Below are 17394 nucleotides of genomic sequence, written 5' to 3'. Positions count from 1 at the left end.
AAATTCAAAAATGTTTAGACAGTTTACCCAACAAACTCTGGAGCTTGGACCATGTTCCTATTGCTATGGCAGCAAATGAGATCTGAAGGGAGAATGGAGACTGAGGGCATTATGGGTAGAGGGAGGAGCATGGAGTTCAGAGCCATAGCTGGAAAATGCAGCCGTGTCGGATCCAATATGGATCTGAGTACCCACAGGTTGAAGATCAAATGAAGTAAACTACTTCAGATGAAGACATAAAATGTGACAAAGGGGAGTATAAAATATATACGAGACAATGGCGTAGCACAAGAAATTGAAATGTCAAGTGAAACAAATGGGCCTTAATGGTTCTCTTAAAGCTAATGAGGGATAGGTCCTCTTATAGAACCGAAAATGGAAACAATTCAGCAGAAGACATAACAGATTTCCAGATAGTTTTTGATCAATTAAACTTGATCAAAGATTGCTCAGTTGTCCAGTAGCTAAATATTACAGACTTAGTGCTCAGCATTTCAGCTACTTGATATGATTTGCCATCTAATTGAAGGTGTCTGCTATTCAAACTTTTGGTAACTATTCTCATCGGTCATCATTACTTTCAAAGCCAGATAGAAAACACAATAACCAGAAACTGTGCCAGAGAAAAAGTGGAAAACAAAAATCAAAACTGCATGCAAAGAAGACCAGTAAATCCACTTGTTTAGGTGCAGAACACAACTCCAGAAAGGAGGCCATGCACCACTCATTTAGGAAAGTCTAGACAACTTTATTAAGCTCACACTATTCACGGTTAGCTTTTCGTCTACACAACGGCACAGACTTCATAAGAATAACACACTCAAGTGTGCTAGCCGCTTAAAAGCATTTATAGCATTTACTGTCTGTTTTTTTCCTTGTCTCTGTAAAAAAAAAAAAAAAAAAATCTCTTGTTTTCCCACCTTACTGAACTAGAGTAGTCCAGTTTCAGAGTTGCTGATCCTTGGGCTTTGTTTTTAGTTCCTGTTACTGATCCATTGCCTTATTAGGAAGGAGGGAAGTTTCTTTGCTTACCAGTGGGAGTGGGAAGCACTGAGCAGCCTTTTTGTCCGAATTGGTGAAGTTTCAGCCAGAAACTAGTAGTCCATTGGTCGTTTTGGGCCAATTCCTAGCTCCTTTCAGCCCCTGCTATAAAACACGCTAAACACGCGTTTTCCAGCTTGTACCAACTCAGCACAGATCCTCGTGGTGGCCTGCAGAGTGATCCAAGCAGCAGAGAGCTAAAAGAGTGACTTTCTACCAGATACAAGTATTTTTGTGGCTTTCCCACTGTTATTAAGCTAGCGACTGCATTTCACCTGTTTTACTGCTACTTTAAGTGATTTCTGCATTTTACACTGTTTATTGCACTTTAAGTTACTAATTGTTGCAAATTGTTTCTGTAGGCTACACACTAAAGTGCGCTAGCCGATTTACAGCATTTATAGCATTTACTGTCTGTTCTTTTTCCTTATCTCTGTAATAAAACAAAAATCTCTTGTTTTCCCGCCTTACTGAACTAGAGTAGTCCAGTTTCAGAGTTGCTGATCCCTGGGCTTTGTTTTTAGCTCCTGTTACTGATCCATTGCCTTATTAGGAAGGAGGGAAGTTTCTTTGCTTACCAGTGGGAGTGGGAAGCACTGAGCTGCCTTTTTGTCCGATTTGGTGAAGTTTCAGCCAGAAACTAGTAGTCCATTGGTCGTTTTGGGCCAATTCCTAGCTCCCTTCAGCCCCTGCTATAAAACACGCTAAAGCGTTAGCTGAGTTGCCACTGTTGCACACAAGAGCAGCGGTGGTTAAACAAGGTTAAACTATTCGACATCTAAATTCCACTCTTCAAATTTTCCCTTAGAACTACCTTCCTCGAGCTGTACTGCTGATCTAACCAGCATATCCTATAACTGAAAAGTTCATCTCTACTTGATTCCCAAGTAGACTATTCTCTATCTGTAAAGCCTAGCACTTACTCCTACAGTACTTGCACCTTGATAAAGCACTCTTATTATAGATAGTACCCCACCAGCCTAAAACCCACTTCCCGAGTCCTTTGAAAGTCTCTTTATCTACTACTTCTAGTATGTCGAGGGATCAGTTGCTAGTGTCCTCTCCAGCTCAACTGGTGAACCTGGGAATATTGAGGCAATGTTACAATTGCCTCATGTAACACAGACAATCCTCTCCTTCTCCCACAAAACACAAATACATGCGAGAGATGCAACTATACGGCCAAACTGGAGGCTGAGCTCTCTCAACATAGGACTGGCAAGACCAGACAGGAGGAGAAGGTAACCACACACAATACATACCCAGTCACACATGGTACCATCACAACTTCAAATCATACACATACTCACACAAAGACATACTGGAGGCTCTGATCAAAAATTTACCAAAACAGCAGAGGCCACCAAAGCAGACACCCAAACAACTACCACCTCACGACCCAACACATGCAACACATAGACCACACAGTCAGAGTGTCAAACAGTCACAGCCCTTAAGGCCAAACAAAATGCCAGACACACTTGTCATTGGTGATTCCATAGTCAGACACACTGATGTCCCGCTCACCAGACTGAGTAAGGAGAAGGTCACAGTAAGCTGCCTGTCGGGCGCTAGAATCCGCCACATAACGCAAGCACTCAGGTCTCTCAACAGCAGGTACAAGTACGACTCAGTCATTGTCCACGCTGGTGTCAACGACCTGAGACGTACCTCCTTGGACTACATGAAAAGGGACATCGAGGAGCTCTCCGATTATGTAGCCCAGGCAGGTATGACCCTGACCTTGAGCAGTATCCTACCTTCACCTAAAATAATGCCACAATACAGTGATAAGATGATCAGCTTTAATAATTGGCTTAAATTCTGGTGTCATTCAAAGGGGATCCAATGTCTGTCTGCCTGGGATGACATGCTGGACAAGCCACGCTGCTTCAAGGGACGGCTTGCACCTGTCACCCTGGGCTTCCGGATATTGGCAAAGGCTCTTGCCACCCCATAGTGCCTTTTTAGGCAAGGCTCAAATTCTAAACCTACCACCCTAGAACACCAAAAGGAAAAAACTAAGGGTAATGCTGCTCAATGCCAGAAGTCTCAATCTCAAGATGCACGACTCGAGGCCCTTCTCAATATGGAGAACATCGATGTCTGTGCTGTGACAGAAACCTGGTTCAAGGCTCCTGAGAGAACCCCAGCACTAACAGGTTTCACCTCATATCATGCGTTCCCGCCCCAAAATCCGGACAACACCAAGAAAGGAGGGTGTCCATATTCATAAAGGACACCCACACCTCAAGGTTGGTGGCAACGCACGATGCATCGGAGACCATCCAGGTGCAATTAACCATAGGCAAGACTGCTCTGCAATTTGTAGCATGTTACAGGCCACCCTCTCAAACTCAGGAACCTCACATGGCCTTCCTGAAAACATTGGAGGGATAAATGTATCTCCAAACACCATCATACTAGGTGACTTCAACTACCCTAATATAGACTGGGAACACTACTCAAGCCCGAACACTCTAACCCAAAGATTCCTGGAGTTCATAAACTCAAATGCCATGGAACAACTAGTCACCATCTCCACAAGAGGAGAAAACATACTTGATCTCATCATCACGAACATGGGATCAAAATGTTCAACACCGGAAGTATAGCCCTCACTGGTGAGATCAGATCATAAACTAATCTCGCTGGAGGTCCTCATCCCGCCCCCACCTGAAACAAAAAAGACCACAGTGAAAAACTTCTCAAAAGCCGATTTCACACTTCTAAAAACTAGTGTGGTCTCCTTTAAGGCCCCTGAGCCAGTGGTAAACATTACTCAAACCGCTGAATCACTTACAAATGCCTTCTACCAGCACCTACAGGACTGCATGGATCAGGCAATCCCAAACAAAACTAAGACTCTCTGTACCAAAGGCAAGCATCCAGTCTGGTGGACCCCAGCCATAAACAAGCTCTACAACAAAAGGAGGAAGCTACTACAAGATAGAGCAAAATCCTTGAAAGGTAAGACACCTTTGATCATTATAAGTAAAAACTAAGAGCTCTCATAAAATCATCCAAGGCAAATTTTGAGAGAAAAATCGCCAAGGACTCTAAAGACAATCATAAGGCCTTCTTTAGCTATGTTAGAAACCTAGGAGGAAACTCCCAGATATGCTCAGAATTAGTTCAAAATTATGTGAAAATTACTGAACCTACACACATTGCTAACATACTGGCTGACAGGTTCAGTGCAAACTTCTCCCCCCCCAAAGGAGAGATATCTATTCCAGAGGATTGTAGCCCCCCAAACATCTCCAACGCCCAGGTGAGAACTGGGCTCACTAAGGCAAAAAACACAGCATCCATGGGACCGGATGGTGTCCCCGGCTGTGTGCTTGATGAACTCAACGAGGAATTAAACCCACAGTTAGGACAGCTGTTTAATGTTAGCCTCACCTCAGGATACGTACCCAAGGAGTGGCGCACGGCGACTGTGGTCCCACTTCATAAGGGCGGTGCCTCCACAGACCCTGGAAATTACCGCCCCATTAGCTTGACAAGCCTCATCTGCAAAGCCATGGAGAGGATCATAATGGAACTCATAAATAAAGACATAGGGAACTTGCAGACTTTGGATCCAACCCAGTTTGGCTTTGTCAAAGGCAGATCCTGCCTCTTAAACTTGGTTGACTTTTCGAGACAGTCACCAAGGCCATTGATGAGGGAAAGGCAGTCCATACAGCCTACCTCGACCTGGCAAAGGCCTTCGACACAATACCCCACTCAGGTATCATCGAAAAACTCATCAGCTTGAATGTAAACCCATACATCACAAGATGGGTTGCAAACTGGCTAAGTGACAGAACCCACAGGGTCAGAGTTGCTGGAGCCATGTCAGACTCAAAGCCTGTCACAAGTGGTGTCCCACAGGGCTCAGTCCTGGGTCCACTCTTGTTCGGCATCTACTTTTCTGAAGTACAAGCAAACACAGGAGGGTTATGGCTGACAAAGTTTGCAGATGACTGCAAACTGGGCGCCATAGTCGAAAACACATCTGACACAGATATCCTCCAGAAGGGCCTCACAGAAATGGATAACTGGTGCCAGAGCCATGGCCTGAAGTTAAACGCCAAAAAATGCATAGTCATACCCTTTGGGAAAAACAAGCTTATCCCTAGCTACCATATAGGTGGCAATCCACTCAGCACAGAAAGTCATCAGGGATCTGGGGACCCAAGTTTACTGTAGCCTTCGTTTGACACTCATGTTGCTAAAGTAGTTAGGAAAACCTTCTATATCGCCCACCTGATCATGAAGGGATTCACATCTAGATCAAGGGAGGTCATCGTCCCCCTGTACTCATCACTCATTAGACCTATGATTGAGTACAATGCCCCGTTCGGGATGTATCTGACCAGACACCTGCTGCAGCTTGAAAGGCCCCAAAAGTTCCTCACCAAAAGGATAAAGGGTCTCAAAAATATGTCTTATGCTGCCCGACTGAAAGAACTCCAGCTCTATTCAGTCTCATACCGCTTGCTCAGAGGTGACCTGTGCCTGACATATAAGGCCATGTCAAACCCAGATTTGATGAATATGCTTCACCTCAAAAAATCTAGATCCCTCAGAACCACAAGGGCGGGAGACTTAAACCTTGACACGGTTATAAATAGAACGTGCTGGAGGGACAGATTCATCACCCAGAGACTCCCTATGCTGTGGAACAAAATCCCGGTACATGTGAGGCAGAGCACCTCGCTGGCCTTGTTCAAGAGGAATCTTGACCAATGGATGGGAGATCGCAGATATACCCCAGGGATTACTTCAGTGTCACTGCTTGACAGAGGCACAGAAAAATGATAGGCATAGTTTTTATTCAAACTAAAGGGGTGGCGAAAGCCACATAACTATGGGCTAGGCTTATAAATGCCCTTGGGCAGATAGCCTAGTATGAACCTATGAACCTATAAAGACACCACAATTCTGAATGCATTTATATAATAAAACATATTACAGGTATGGCCTATGGCAATAATGAAATGGCTAAAGAGATTCCTATTAATAACAGTGAAGTTACTGGCAGTGTTAATTCCACAACTCATGGATGTAACTTTACCAGGGTTCTTGTCCTTCAGTACAAGACAGGGTCCCACACAACTAACGATATTAATAAGTATTGGTGGATTTTAACCAGTGTGACCAAAAGTTAAAAGTGAACACAGACCAAAATTCATATTTAAAAGGACAAGCAGTATAAAAAATATTGTAGAAATGTGCCAAGTTAATAGGACAAACAATAGGGGAACTAGAAAATGTGGTACCTGTGCTCAGTGTAAATACATTCTTGACAGTCAGCAAGTACAATTAAGTAACAATACAAACTATATTATACACACACACGATAGAGAAACTGCATGACCAAAGGATCGGCTTATGTAGCTATCTGCTCCTCCTGTCCTGCCTTTTATGCTGGCAAGACAGAGAAGCAGGTAAAAATAGTCTATACAAGCACAGCTAGGATATTTCAAAATGTAACCAGAATAATGCCTTGTTCGGACATTTCATTTCATGTCCTGCTTTTAAACATTTTTTATTCACCATTTTAGAAAAAATATTCCCTAACCCAACAGGAGGATCATGGAAGGATTATCTTGAATTTAAAGAACTCACATGGCAAATAAGACTTGATGCAACCCATTTCCCAGGCATCAATTGATAGCATGTCAATCACATTAGTATTAAAATAAAGGGCTAATAATATACAAGGAGACACTACCCTGTCAATATGGTTTTATTTTATACATCTTTTGGTTATATATTTGTGCCAATCGCTGCAAGGTTTATGATATACCAAGATTTATTAACATTTATTACTTATGTGCTTTTAGAAACTGTTTCATTCTTTTAACTACATTTCATTTTATAAAAAAGTTACTTTTCATTATGCCTTATATTAATTGAATTTTACATGGTGCCTTTAATCTTTATTATTGACTAATTGTTAAATTAGGAGGCAATTAGTTATTTTATTATATAAAATCATTCAGAATCGTGGTGCCTTTATTCTGATGAAGTCTATGTCACTGTGTGGACAAACAGCTAACTATGAATAATGTTAACTATGAATAAAGGGATGAGAGAGTGGCCTAATGGTTAAGGTGTTTGCCTTACAAGGTGCAGGGTTTGAGTCTTACAAGGGATAATTGGCTAGGCTTAAAATGGCTCACAAGGGCAATTAGCCTAGTAATAATCTATGAACCTATGAACCTATGTGAGCTTAATAAAGTTGTCTGGACTTTCCTAAACCAGTGGTGCGTGGCTTCCCTCCTGAAGTTGGTGTCTGCTTCTAAACAAGTGGATTTATTGGAAACAATACTCTGTATTTTCTTCATAACTTTTGTGAATGTTCTGAGTTTAGCAGTTTGCTACTTTCACAAAGCTTCTACTACCAAAGCAGACATATGTTCACACATGTAATGCATAATGCCATGCAACCAGGAAAAGCAGAGGAATATACTGCACTGAAATGAATGCAGCATAAATGTAACATTGTCTTTCCCTCAGCCTTGCTCTCATTATTAAGGAAATTTTGAAAAAGAAGCCTCCTCTTATATTCATGATGGTTTAATGATCTCTGAATGGTCACAGTTCAACTTAAATAGGTTTTAAACAAAAGCCTATTCAATTCATTCAGTTCACTGGGGTCACCACAAGTTCTCCGTAGTTCTAGTACTTTAGTGAGAAGGCATAGCAGCAGGATATCCTTTGTGAAAGTAACAAACTGTCAGGATTGCATTGCAGGTTGGTTCGTGAAGAATCGAAGAAAGTTACAGGTTCTAATTTTCTCCCTAAACCTTATAATACTGCATTAGCTGACTCCACTACATACTCAGATTAATCATCATCTTATTTTTAATGACTCTGCTTTTCATTCGTCACAGGAATGTTACTTATTTGTCTTTCTAAATTATTTAGGAATCTGTGGTAATATCTTATGGCTGCATTAAAAAGGAAGGGTTAGTAAAACCAAATGTCCCTGTGTTCAGCAACATGTTGTTATTATTCATTGAGAATGAGAACAGACAGTCTCAAAAAACTACAGCTTTACTCCATCGCATATCGCCTACACAGGGGCGATCTGTGCCTAACATACAAAGCTATGTCAAACCCAGAGCTGTTGGACATGCTCCACGTAAAGAAATCCCAATCCCTCCAAGCTACACGCTCTAGGGACCTTAACCTTGTCACCACAATAAACAGAACATGCTGGAGGGATAGATTCCCATCCCAGAGACCCCATACTCTGGAACAGACTACCTATCTATGTCAAACAGAGCTCCTCATTAGCACTCTTCAAGAAAAATCTTGATGATTGGATGGGAAATGTGAAATTCACCCCGGGGATCACTTCTGTGGCTCTGCTCGACAGGGGCACAAGAAAATAATTTTCTTGGGTGGCAAAAGCCAGGGTACATTTTTTGGCTAGGCTTGTAGGGCTAATAGCCTAGTACCTACCTATGAACCTATTACTGATTTGCGCAATTTATGATCCATGATAATACATTTAGCTCTATCAACTTTTGGAAAGGAGGGTTCATAAACACAAATGTCTCTTCATCTTTATTAAAAGGCTGACAAATGCCTCTAATAACTTGACCAGGTGTCTGTAGCAGCTGAAGCGGTGGAGGGATTCAAACAACATAAAACTGAGCTAAAAGTAATAATACAGACAAAATGAAAAGGCTAATCACTCGTTGCATTGTTACGTAGTTCACCTAGGCTGACAGTGGAATTTGCCATTTTAATTTGTTGTAATGGTAGCATCTGCATATGGTGATTGTTAAGATTATGGATTACCACCTTCACACAGACACACAGGTTGTGAATGGGACAGGAATGACAGACTGCTGGTCTGACAGGAAAAGCTGTCATTCCAAACGGAGTCATTCCATTAACCCTCGCTTTATCTGAACTGATAAAATACTACTGTTATGCTTTTAATTTAGTGCTTCTAAATAAAAAAAATTAAGTATGTGTCCTCCACATGCACAAAATTAAAAACATGACAACATGTCAATGTTTAGAAGTGTATCTGCTATCATCTTAACATGTAGGGGGGGATGTCACCCCTTAACCTCTTGTCTTTAGTACTTTGTCTTCTTTCAATTGCATAGATATATTTGTGGGGGCTTAAGAGGGGATGGCAGACACCCCTTGCAGTTATAGGTGTTTTATTTTTACAAAGCAGGAATTTCAGAGTTTTGTTTTATAACTAGCGCTGTCACAGTTTTGTTCTGATGATGACACTACTAGAAAGCTATTGGCCAGTATTCCTCTTTTTTAATTTAAATAGTCATTTCACTACCACCACAGTCCATCTTAAATTACTGTTGCTTACAATGTCAGATGTATGACTGTCAAGTTTACTAAAAATGTACTTTTATTCCAGTGGCTTATTTGCAAGTACCTTTAAGTGTGTGTGGCTTAGGTTCCAGTTAATCTGGAGAATGAGTGGTGAAATGCCAGCACTTGCTACTGTGTGTCCTGGCTGCAGAGTGCTAACCATAATCTTAACATTTGCCCAGTGTATCATCTCTTCATATGTAATATGAATAAAAGTATGCTGCAAATACTATCCCTGTTATTTACTCTGTCAACGTACACTGGAATAAATTTCAGTTATAGAATATTGCAGGTCCATAACTAGCCTACCTTTTTCTCCCAGAGTATTTTTCTTCATTCATATTTACTGTGTACTTATTATTTTCAGAACACTTTTGTCTTCTTATTTATGGGGTACAAATTGATTAAGTATCTCCTGCTAGCCCCACCCCTTCATTTTGGCACAGAAGTCACTACTCAGCCAAATCAGGCCATTTTGAAAGGGGACATCTCCATGAAGGAATAAAACAATACACTTTCTCAGGATATTTAACATGAGGAAAAATCATCCAGACAAGGGCCATACCATGTTCTCTATTTTATAGGCAAAACAATGGCTGATCAGGGTCCATCACATTGCTATTTTATATATATATTTTTTATGACACTAGTGATGCAATTAAGCAGCATTTGCCTTCAGTGTTTGAACTGTATCTTTGTCTCTCCAGTGTAGTATTCTGTTTATTCCTCCCTTGATCCAAATGCACCATTTGGCTAGGCTTCAGGCAAAGTACCCAAGCAACACTTAAGGCTACTTCTTTTGTATGACTGTCAGTAAAACCCAGCTGTGTAGTGTCACTAGATCACAATTTCACAACCAAACTCTACAGCATATTTTTTGCTGACAGTTTTATACATGATTTAGCTTTCTACATCTTTTCTCTGAACTTTTTTCTTCTCTCCACATTCCCTGCAATGGGTACTCTGTTGCCAGTACCTAGGCCATCCACATAAAATAACTTCTAGTCTGACCTCTCTGCAAAGCTGTAAATAATAGTCAAGGCTACCTGTGCTAAAACTGATTCTCATGCCATGCTACCACACCAAGTTTAATTTATCTTAAACACCCAGTGCCTAACATCCAGCCAGTTTACTACCCCATTTACTACATTGTGATCTTCTCCCAGACTGCATATAATGTTTTTTAATACGTTTCCTACATGAAAGGGTGCAAAAGGCAGCCGGTTTTGGGCACCAGCGAACCCTGCGGTTGCTGGGGGCCCCCTGGTCCTGGGGGGGCCCCCAACCCCTGCAAATTATGTTAGCTTGATATTTTAACGTCTGTCAAACCACCAAAAGCTAGTATACTTAAACCAGGTAAGTAACAATAACTCGTATTCATCTCCTTCAAAATTCAAAGATCTTTAGTTATAGTAACAGTATTTTGTCAGGTAACAAACTTTACAATTTCATTAAATATTTTACCAATGACATAATGCTCCAGCCTAGTTAAGCCCTGTTGGTGGACATCCTCTTCACTAAAATTAACAACATAGCCAGCTTTAATAACAGTGGCTGCAGGGGGCCCCTAAATCCTCATTGGCTGCGTGGGGGCCCCACAAAAGCTGCTGTTGGTTGGGGAAAAATGAGGATAAAAAATCTATTAATTTTCAGTTACACACTTTAACCTGAACAGGACTGTAATATGACCCTGTTAGTACAAAGCTGTAATGAACATAAGCAGAGTAAGCACTAGAGAGATCAGCAGCTCAGGGTGACTGATCTCAGTGCAAACTGTGGAGTTTAAGAAGAGCTGATGCTTCTAATCTTCAGGGATGGTTTCTTTTTCAGGGGTTTTATACATACTGGCAGAACAACTGATACTATAACTCTCAACGTCTTTGCTGAAGAATTCTGTTCAGTGATAAAAATAATAGCATAATAAAGTCTCAAAATGAGGAAAACATTTTATATATTACTCTAATTCACTTAAAAAGTTACTAGAATAACACATTTTGCATCAACATGCATTTTTTAGACAATGAGTGTAAAACTCTGATTACTTGATTTAGTGTGACAGAGTAAAATTACGAGACAAAATCAGGAACATCTGTGAAATCAGGGATAGTGATAGGTATTAATTTACTACTTACCGAGGTAAATAAAACTGTCTTATCCCTGTTGCTGTTTGATGACTGCTAAACAGCAGTCACTGATCTTGTGTAGCAGTAATAGTGTTGTACAATGTACTTGCAGAAAAGTACAAAATTAACATTGCTGTGATGTGTGTGTGTGTGTGTGTGTGTATATATAAAATATCACTGATTTTTATCAATGCACACATCCAATAATGCTGGAACACACACGTTACTCTTCTGGATATCAATAAAAAATGTAGCTAACAAGTGATTATTTTCAAAAGTAAGGCATAATGTATGTCATAGGCATTCAGACACTTAGATCTTCTAGGTATTGGGTGGCCTCCACTCCCTAGACTGTATAAATAGATACAGGGGGCTCCCTTAATCATCCTTGACTGTGGGGACCCCATAAACTGTTTTTGGTTGAGGAAAAATGAGGAGAAAAAAATGCTTTCATTTCCTGATTGCACTCTTTAGCCTGGATAGAGTTATATGATATGACCCTGTTAGGATAAAACTGATAACAGTCCTCAACCACAAACATTCTAAAACATCCCTGCTCAGATGTTTGTGTACATAAATTTACCATAGGTTATGTGGGTGCTGGGGATTGTGTAGTCGTCATTTCCTATACTTTTCTAACAGACCTCAGAAGTATACAAAAAAAGTTATTTTAGCTCCTGTATGGGGCGGTGTACTGCCCGGTAACAGCAAAGTAGAATACTTTATTGCAGTCATTATTTATTTTCACTTTCCTCACAATCAAACATCAGACACATATACAGCTGGTTGCCTTTGGGGTTAGGATCGAGGAGTTAGTAGGCATGCTATATATATATATGTATTTCAGCAGTCACTTGAAATACATGACTGTGGCCATTTGAACCACTGCTTTCATCCCGATCTAACACCAGAGGGTTGCACAGGCAGTGACTGTCTTTTTGGGAGGATTAGTGATGCAGGCAGTATTCCCATACAGGATCCGTGTATCCTCACAATTGACTTTTTAATTTACTTGGAGCTCCTATTTTTGTCAGCTTTGAATTTTACGTCTTGGGTACAACTTATGTCTTCATTGAAAGAAAAAAAGATTGAAATTCTTTTTTCTTACTCACAATTTTTGTTTAGGCCACTTTTGGATTAAAAGGTTGGGTAATGCTCTATCTTCTGGGGGCAGCTGCTTAATAGAGTTATTTCCTAAATGGTTATTACTATGCTGACTTGGTCAAGAAAGTATATCGAAAAGACAGAAGGAAAACTAAAGCTGTTCAGCAACACTGAATTTCTTTCCTTAATCATCATTTCTGTTCAAGCCATCATTGGGTAAACAGAAAAAGAAATAAATTTAAAAAGCACTTTAGAGCATATATAAAGTTATGGCTTCTTGAAAAAGCTGAAGAAAAAAGGTAAAATGTGAGAAATGGAAGAAAAAAGTAATGTGCATAAGTGGGAAGCCCAACATGGGGAAAACAGAGGGGAACTCTGGAGGGTGTGTGTTTTGTTTTTTTGTTTTTGGCGGGGGTTGAAACAGTAACCAGTGCCTGGGGTTCCATTGCATATTAGTTCTGTCCTGTACATAGAGTTGTTGTAATGTATTCTTGTTGCACCTAAATGGCAGTAACTGTAAATGTCCCTTTGTGTGATAGGCCAACACAGTGTGGTATGTATGCCTGTTGTAATAAGATCATTGTAGCTACAGGTCAGTCTGTGTGTACTACTCCTAAAAGCCCGCAGCATGAACTAAAAAGATGGATAGAAGTAGTGGCAGTGACAGGGTGATACTTAGACTGAAAGTGGCCAGGGGGCCCCCAAATTGACATTTGCTGGGGGCCCCCAAAATGCTAACACCGGCCCTGAGTGAACCAATGAGGATAACTTTTTCCACTCACTCATAACTCAGAATATGTATCTGATCATCCACTACAGGATTGCCTCTGTGAATCTCTGCTGCGTGTTTCCAGAGAGCAACTGCAGTGGACTAGGGTTACCACCTGACCACTTTGTGAGGGACAGTCCCTCTTTGGGCAGTTGTGTCCTGCAAAAAAATTGTAAAAATGGCAGATGTCCTGAGATTTTAGGACAAAATTATTTCCTATATTTTATGTAATAGTTGCATAAAACAGTTATTCTGTATCTGAAACACCTAAATGTTATAAGAAACCCAATAAGCAACTAAAATGCTACAAGAATAAGCTTTTATTTAGGCAAAAAATTGAGGTTCTGTCCTTTGTACTGGCTGTGGGTATGTTTCGGCCTGCAAAATCTGAAGTTTGTACCAAAAATGTCCCACTTTGGGCATTTGAAAAGGTGGCAACCCTACAGTGGACACAATTCACAGTCCTCTGATTTCCCCATTTGGAAGGTCAGTCCTGAGCGGTTACCAAATATCAAGTCATAATAAGTACTATTGCCTGTCAGAGGACCACCATTATCTAGTCCTTTGCAACTTTCTGTGGCACCCGTAATAATATCAATAATTAATTAAACATTCTACAACACATGAAGTACATCCTATTGTACATTGTGTTTCTGTGGCACCCGTAATAATATCAATAATTAATTAAACATTCTACAACACATGAAGTACATCCTATTGTACATTGTGTTTCTGTGGCACCCGTAATAATATCAATAATTAATTAAACATTCTACAACACATGAAGTACATCCTATTGTACATTGTGTTTCTGTGGCACCGTAATAATATCAATAATTAATTAAACATTCTACAACACATGAAGTACATCCTATTGTACATTGTGTTTCTGTGGCACCGTAATAATATCAATAATTAATTAAACATTCTACAACACATGAAGTACATCCTATTGTACATTGTGTTTCTGTGGCACCCGTAATAATATCAATAATTAATTAAACATTCTACAACACATGAAGTACATCCTATTGTACATTGTGTTTCTGTGGCACCGTAATAATATCAATAATTAATTAAACATTCTACAACACATGAAGTACATCCTATTGTACATTGTGTTTCTGTGGCACCAGTAATAATATCAATAATTAATTAAACATTCTACAACACATGAAGTACATCCTATTGTACATTGTGTTTCTGTGGCACCGTAATAATATCAATAATTAATTAAACATTCTACAACACATGAAGTACATCCTATTGTACATTGTGTTTCTGTGGCACCCGTAATAATATCAATAATTAATTAAACATTCTACAACACATGAAGTACATCCTATTGTACATTGTGTTTCTGTGGCACCCGTAATAATATCAATAATTAATTAAACATTCTACAACACATGAAGTACATCCTATTGTACATTGTGTTTCTGTGGCACCGTAATAATATCAATAATTAATTAAACATTCTACAACACATGAAGTACATCCTATTGTACATTGTGTTTCTGTGGCACCCGTAATAATATCAATAATTAATTAAACATTCTACAACACATGAAGTACATCCTATTGTACATTGTGTTTCTGTGGCACCCGTAATAATATCAATAATTAATTAAACATTCTACAACACATGAAGTACATCCTATTGTACATTGTGTTTCTGTGGCACCCGTAATAATATCAATAATTAATTAAACATTCTACAACACATGAAGTACATCCTATTGTACATTGTGTTTCTGTGGCACCCGTAATAATATCAATAATTAATTAAACATTCTACAACACATGAAGTACATCCTATTGTACATTGTGTTTCTGTGGCACCCGTAATAATATCAATAATTAATTAAACATTCTACAACACATGAAGTACATCCTATTGTACATTGTGTTTCTGTGGCACCCGTAATAATATCAATAATTAATTAAACATTCTACAACACATGAAGTACATCCTATTGTACATTGTGTTTCTGTGGCACCCGTAATAATATCAATAATTAATTAAACATTCTACAACACATGAAGTACATCCTATTGTACATTGTGTTTCTGTGGCACCCGTAATAATATCAATAATTAATTAAACATTCTACAACACATGAAGTACATCCTATTGTACATTGTGTTTCTGTGGCACCCGTAATAATATCAATAATTAATTAAACATTCTACAACACATGAAGTACATCCTATTGTACATTGTGTTTCTGTGGCACCCGTAATAATATCAATAATTAATTAAACATTCTACAACACATGAAGTACATCCTATTGTACATTGTGTTTCTGTGGCACCCGTAATAATATCAATAATTAATTAAACATTCTACAACACATGAAGTACATCCTATTGTACATTGTGTTTCTGTGGCACCCGTAATAATATCAATAATTAATTAAACATTCTACAACACATGAAGTACATCCTATTGTACATTGTGTTTCTGTGGCACCCGTAATAATATCAATAATTAATTAAACATTCTACAACACATGAAGTACATCCTATTGTACATTGTGTTTCTGTGGCACCCGTAATAATATCAATAATTAATTAAACATTCTACAACACATGAAGTACATCCTATTGTACATTGTGTTTCTGTGGCACCCGTAATAATATCAATAATTAATTAAACATTCTACAACACATGAAGTATATCCTATTGTACATTGTGTTTCAGGCTGTCTCAACGTTTTTCAAGCTCTAATTATAATAAAATTAAAATTTATATCAGTACATAACAGTTTCACAACACAGGCTGACTTTGAAATTAAATAAGTACGGCGTCAACTAATGCGCAGAATGGTCCGACTCACCTGATTCCTATGCTTTCTGACGTTACTGACGGTGTTATAGGGAGAAGACAGTTTTATTTTAGGAAAAAGTACGTGTGAGACAGGGGGTTTCACTTCCCTTTTACTACACCAGTAACTAGAGGTGGTGATGCACTCCTCATGGGTGCCTGTCAGTGGCGGTAGGACAGGTAGCAAAGTGCGTGTAGCCCCCTTACATCGTATGGAGGTACGTCTCGTTGGTGGCACTCCGTATTTATGTGCACTGATAGCCGAGGAACAGTTCATATAGAGACCTCGCCACTGCCCAAGGGGACCGCAACTCCCGTCCCTACCAACATGCCCTATGGCTCCAAGGGTGGCTACTATTCTGTCAGTTCTTTCAGACGAGTCTAGCATGGTGTCTTATTTTGTCGTTGTATGATGTTCCACACAGTAATTAGGACTGGATACGGTTAATATTCTTTTTATTTCCGCAGATGTAGTCTCACAATTTACCTTAACTTAAAAAAACGAGGAAAATGCCATCAGAACACAAAGTGTTATACGTTTAACGTTTGAAATAGTTCAGAAAAGTTCTAAACCTTGTCGTTGATCACTAGCAAAAATAAATAAAAAAAAAAAATTCGCAACCAATTCCTACGCATCCTGCGTGTAGTCAGTATTTCCTTTTGTCTAAGACTTATATATCAGGAAACCCAGCACTGTTTCTGGAACTTACATTTATTCAGGCTTCAAGACATCTGCCAATGGCAATCCAGCGCTCGTTTTCACAACTGTGTTAATAGCAATCAAACACAGAAATCAGCTCCTCCTCTTCACCAAAGTCTTCAAGTTCAAAAACAAACCAATTAACCCAACTTCACTGAATATTGGTCGAGTGTTATTATTTTGCTTTTACTTTGAAAAACAATTAGAGCACTGAGTCCCTAGTCCAAGTCTACATCATACTGGGTAACAAACTTCACATCTGATTTTTCAAAGATCGCTTTCATATACTGCTTTTTCGTCCGATAAAATATAATTTCTTACAGGTGGCTTGGTTTTGTATTAGAACATTACCCCACAGATACGAAGTAGCAAGGGCCATCCAAAGCCCTCGCACCACTCTGCGTATAACTTTTACTTTTGGAAGTGCTTTGAATAAACGTCGGAAGACCATCGCCTGCAAAGTGAATATGCAAAGCA

General features: G+C 39.4%; 1 protein-coding gene across 1 annotated transcript in view; it reads right to left on the bottom strand.

Moving 5' to 3' along the window:
- The window catches only part of LOC122807687, a 1034636-nt gene extending 1017603 nt beyond the window's left edge, over positions 1–17033 (bottom strand). Inside the window, exon 1 of the mRNA XM_044078639.1 lies at positions 16231–17033. Within this exon, the coding sequence (XP_043934574.1) occupies positions 16231–16605 (375 nt within the window). The 5' untranslated portion in view covers positions 16606–17033. The remainder of the gene's footprint in view (positions 1–16230) is intronic.
- Positions 17034–17394: the final 361 nt, after the last annotated feature.

Source organism: Protopterus annectens, chromosome 7.part1 (assembly GCF_019279795.1).
Source record: "Protopterus annectens isolate FY-2018-M chromosome 7.part1, PAN1.0, whole genome shotgun sequence".
In the NCBI taxonomy this organism is placed as follows: domain Eukaryota; kingdom Metazoa; phylum Chordata; order Ceratodontiformes; family Protopteridae; genus Protopterus; species Protopterus annectens.
The sequence above is the reverse complement of the archived record's forward strand: the minus strand, read 5'-3'. Positions and strand labels throughout refer to the sequence as shown.